Genomic DNA, 5,308 nt, shown 5'->3' on the forward strand with positions numbered 1-5,308 from the left:
AAACAAGTCATCTCAGTCTACGAGAAAGCGAGCGTCGCAAATGGAGATGGAGGCTCCTTCGTTTCTCACCTTGGAACTAAACAATGGCTTTGATTTATCGGCAATGAAGAAGTACCTACCGCTCTAGATAGTCGAAATGTCAGATCAGGTGCCCTCAGTTCAAAGGTCTCAGTTCTCAGCTAGTGCCACGTAGAAGGGGAAAAGAGAACTGGTCCACTATATGTCTACTTATAGCGACAGGATCTGGCGCCGGTCTTTTGCTCGTACACATCTCAGTTGTTTACTTTATGCATTGGTAAGAAAGTTTTACGTTCTTAGGTGAGAAGCTGGGAAGAGTTGTTGTGATGTCATGACACTGTAAAGCCTCAAAACTGCTCTACATACATCGGACTAATGCCATAAACTATGATATATTACGTCTCTTCACTCTGAGAGTCTCCCACATTGGAGGTGCCATACTTCCCACAAACCATTTATTGACAGGACGTGAAGAAAGGTGCTCGATTTCATAATGTAACGCGATGTGAGCCAATGTCAGCTTAAGCTGGTTTGCTGCGAAGAATCGACCAGGACTTGAAGCGAGATTAGTATTCACCGCTTCGTATATATCTAATAGTTGATAATCGACTTACCAGGCATTCGGCCCATGGCTAAAGGCTAGGAAAGTTGGGCTTGTGCTGACCAGTGCTTGTGGCTGTCGCGTGTTTGTGGCCCCATCGGCGGAAGTTGTTTCTTCTGTGCAAAATCGGAAGGGGTCATAACGTTCTGCGTCAGTGTAAACATCCTCGTCTCTGTGAACACTGTATGCCTGTATGCCGACCTTTGTACCTCTCGGCACATGAGAGCCATCTGGCAGCGTCACACCTCCTGGAGCAACGACTATCTTCATGATGCCGCGCGCTACAAAGCCATTGAGACGCATGCTCTCGCGGAGTGCGGAGTCGACCCGGGTCATGCGAGCCAACGATGCCTTGGACCATAGCACAGACGGTGAAGAACAGGGACCACCAGCAATGTCAATTTGGGCTGTGACTTCGTCGCGCATGGTGTCGAGATAGTCTTGACACTGTGCTAAAGAAGCAATATCGAAGAGCGTATTCGTGATGCTGATGACAGAAGATTGGATGGCAGCGAAGCATAGACATGCGAGACGGCGAGCAATGACGGTAGGTGTCATCTCCAAAGGATCCCAGTGGGCGGAGGCATGATCGATGGCCCATTGAATGTAGTCATTCTGTAGAGTGTTAGGTTGTAGCTACGTTCAATTTGGAACGGGCTCATACTTGGCGCTTTCCCTCGAAGAGAGGCAGCTTCTCGCTTGGGCTTGCATGCTCTTCAAGTAGTCGTTGCTGAATTAATGGCATGACGAACTTGGCAATCGTAAGGTATTTCAAATGGTCATAAATAGAGAAAACGGGAGCCACGACACTAGGTGATCGGCATGGTTAGTCTTGTGAAACCACAAAGTGGCATGCATGCATCGTCGATCATATTGGCACGCGAACGCCACGTGGGAACTTGGGGTCTCAACTCACGGTTTCAGGAACCCTGGCAGCAGGTTGATCGCCGCTGCAGAAACCACGACATTTTTGTCGAATGTTCGTGCGGCTTGCAGGAATTCCTGATTGCGGCATAATTCTTCACCTACAAATACTCTAGTCGAAAGTCGAGAGATGACATCTAGCATGGTGTCATACACCTTGACTTCTTTCCAGTTTTCGGTGTCTGTACCCCAATTCTCCTTGAGACACCGATCGAGTTCCTCGACAATGTCCGTGGTGAAGCTAGCCAGCTTGTGGGTCAGCTCGCGACGGATTACATCTGGGTGAACTGGCTCCCGAACAATGTTTGGGTGAAGAAATGTGTGATCAGCTTCCAAGAACTGGCGGTTGACCTCGGTTTGGCTCATGACTGTATCTGGCTGTTCTACGAGCCACCGCGCCTGCGACAGTGGCAGTACTACTTCTGGGCCGGTCAAGACATGTGGCAGCACATAAGCTCTGCTATTCTTGGAATACTGTAGTAGTGTCTCAGTGAGTGAATCGTTTTGGGCGGTAGAACTCGTGGAAAAGCACACCTTTTCGTATCCCTCATCCATGAGAACCTTTAAACCAAAGAAACTTCTCAAGTTGGCCCTGACGCGTGCAACTCGCCCTCCCCCGGAAGCTACTCCCGCCCACGGTAGGCTTTCGGGGAGTGATGCATTGGATGCAAGACGTCGGATGAGGTTTGCAGTGATAATCAGTGGAACAACGACGCCACAGGTCAAAGCAGCGCCATATACCAAGAATGGCACGATATCTCTTACTAGAGCCATCGCTTTCCGCGTGGAACTCACTAGTATGAACCGAAAGGTGTGGCTTTGCGAGCAACGTGATGATGTCTCAGAATTGTAACAAGCAATTCGCTCGAGTGGGAGATCATAGAATCCTTGCAATTGTCTTGACGAAAGGCCCAGAGCAAGACGAATGAATCGTAAAGAAAGGGGAGATCATAAGTATCGAGATATGTATGTATCATGAGGCAACGGATGAGTCTTCTCGACATGCTGGGACATGCATTCAATATAAAGACGCTTTGGGCAATGTTCAGCGGCTGGCTGAACTCAAACGAGTAGAAACGTAGTCATGAATTACTACGGGACTTCGAGCATTCGTGATAATGACAGGTCTTCAAAAGTAAAAGATTAAACCAGGGGTGGTTTGGTCACCGCAAAAGGAATCCAAAAAGACAACTTTGTGGTTGATATATCAACAGTGCAAGGATCATTGAGAGGGGCGGTCGAGATATGTGTGTGGGGATGACTGATGATGCTCGTCGCTCATCAGCGGGACGTGCAGCTGTGCATCTGCCCTGTCCCAAATCCTTGCACCCTGCTACCATATCCGAGATATGTAAGCTTAAGCAAAAGCAGACGGGTCAGCGAAGGCATGCATCAGCCAAGGGCAGAAGCTCGAGTGAAAGTGGAGCTGTAGTTGTCAGACATATCACTTTCCATGTCTCAGACTGTACGAGAGCTTTTGCATTCAGTCATTGTCAGGATAATAGTGAGCGAGAGAAACGATAGAGCGGCTAACCGACATGTGCAAAGACCGTTTGCGGATCGAGGCAAAGCTCGAGGGATCTGGGGGAAAGAGGCTTGCCGTTGCAAATGTCTCAGTCTGAGCGCCGAGTGGCGGCCGGTGGAGCAATTACACCGTCCAATGAATCGCCTTAGTGAAGCATACGTCTATTTGTCGATTTGGGCCTTAAGATGGTGTCGAAGACTTGCAATGTGGCGTCTGTCACGGCGGATCAGTAGTTGGGTTGGTTCGTCGAGATGACCACCGTATCCTGCATCCAAGCCAAAGATAAGCAACAAGGTATTGAGAATACTGGGTGTTCAGCAATAATGTCACGTCTCTTCTCGCCCTTCAACAGTGTCCAAGTACCTCCAAACCCGGGCCTGTGCATGTTCCTGACCGAATTCTGACGCGGGATGTTCATTGTTGATGTCCAAGATGAAATGAAGCATCCGCCAGGGCCTGTGAACCCCTGGTCAGGCTGATTTAGTCCGTTAAACTGGAACCAATCGGCTGCTCCAACGCGATTAGGTGCAGATCGAACTTAGCGATCGACGCTATGAATTCCCTGTTCCGAGTTTGCTCTCCGGGGCACCATTTCTCTCTTTCACTCCTCAGATGCGGCTGGCGCAGGGGACAGGTAGTTAGTGTGACCTTGACCATCGTCACCGCAAAATAGGGCGTTCTTGGCCAAGCCATGGTGCATTGTCATTCCTTTTGTCTGGGGCCGGACTGGGAGAATGCCTCGCGTAGTCTTGCAGCTGGGCCTTGATTCAATTGCAAAACTCGTTCGGCTCCGGAACAGAATGCAAGGAGCCACCGAGGCTATCCTATACAGTTCCTCGTGTTGCTTTTCGGGGCAGAAGTAGCCGGCGGCAGCGGATGCGTTCGTCTCTCAAGATCCACCTGTGCATTGCTTCTTCTTCTTTTACTATCTTTACATTGCCACACAACCAAGACAAGGCATGATGGCGCGGCAACTCGGGTCGTAAGCTTAACGCTGGCATGGGCGCATTGTTTTTTGCCGCGCCAGTAGAGAAGCCAAGGCTCGAGTAAGAACATGAACAGTTGCTCAATGCTCTCCCCGATCCTGCAGGGCAAGCCGTGTAGGTGCATTAGCTGAACCACCGCCTCGGTGGCGCTCACCCGTTTGCAACAGCGTTCAGGGGTGACATCTACGATATCTCTAATGATTTGTGATTGATTTGCTTCTTCTCGTGTCTCTTCTTTGCGGCCGACACAAGCCCCAAGCCTATCCCGCTGGGCTTAGTTTGCAATCGAGCCAGGCTTGGATCTCGCTCGCTTGGTAGCTTCAACTGCTATTGTGCCACATCCAGTCATTGGCCGTGTCATTCCTGGAATTGGCAATTCCTTCGTCCATTCAAGCTTCTAAATCAGGTAGCAGCTATTGATTTGTAGTCGCCGACCAGAAACGCCGCTTCGTGATGCATCATACCCAATTGCATACCAGTTTATTGGCACATCGAGGCTCGTCAGCGCCGAGATAGCGATAGATCACCGGTGGCTTGCAGATGTCAAAATTGCAGAGTGTAACCCGACTGACCGGCCTGGCCCCCTGGGCGAGGCTTTGCCAAGACTATCATATGATAGATGACCGACGATCATGATTGCTGCCAGGGTGTTGAACAGTATTAAGTATCTTCCAAGGTGAAGCGAGCCGCCGCCACTACGGAGACTTAGCAACAGGGGTCTGTGGTTCGAGCTGAAAAGCGCATGCCGCTGAATACCCTCCGCCGATCGCCATCAGAGACATTCTGTTCGGCACGACTTGCTCGGCGCAAAACTAGACAACCTGGGCACATAGACCAAGAATGTGGAAAGACGGGCGACTGCGGATACGCGGGACGCGGAACTGGGATGCCGGTATACCCTCCAGACATTGATTGATTCATCCTCCTCTCCAGCTCAGCCAAAGATGCGCAGCGCCATAGCGGCAAGTAATAGGTGAACGAGATCATGGTTCACTTCTGCCCTTTTGCCATGCTGTTCCTCTTCATAAAGAGCGCCATCCCGAATCCGTTACAGAGAGATCGGCAAAAGCCATGCACTACCTGACTCTCGTTACTAGACGATTCGACCTGACCTGACTTGCATTGCATTGCACTGCGTAACAATCGTTGAACGCAAGGGACGTGAGCACTTCGTTTTAGACATACAGCAGCAGTGAACTTGCAGCCATGCATAAGCTGTTCTACCTCCTCAGCCTCTTCCTCTCCCTGGTCGGG

The 5,308-nt window shown here is 50.3% G+C and overlaps 1 protein-coding gene across 1 annotated transcript; it reads right to left on the bottom strand.

The window, feature by feature from the left end:
• Positions 1 to 628: 628 nt before the first annotated feature.
• On the bottom strand, positions 629 to 2,098 carry UCRPA7_4127 (putative cytochrome p450 protein; the record flags this gene model as incomplete). Its single annotated transcript, XM_007916679.1, has 4 exons — positions 629 to 1,234; positions 1,284 to 1,428; positions 1,536 to 2,017; positions 2,078 to 2,098. 4 exons carry the CDS (start codon positions 2,096 to 2,098, stop codon positions 629 to 631), a joined length of 1,254 nt encoding a protein of 417 aa, XP_007914870.1.
• Between the last annotated feature and the right edge of the window lie 3,210 nt (positions 2,099 to 5,308).

The sequence above is a fragment of the Phaeoacremonium minimum genome (assembly GCF_000392275.1).
Source record: "Phaeoacremonium minimum UCRPA7 unplaced genomic scaffold PA7_03_scaffold_326, whole genome shotgun sequence".
NCBI classification, from domain to species: Eukaryota; Fungi; Ascomycota; class Sordariomycetes; order Togniniales; family Togniniaceae; genus Phaeoacremonium; species Phaeoacremonium minimum.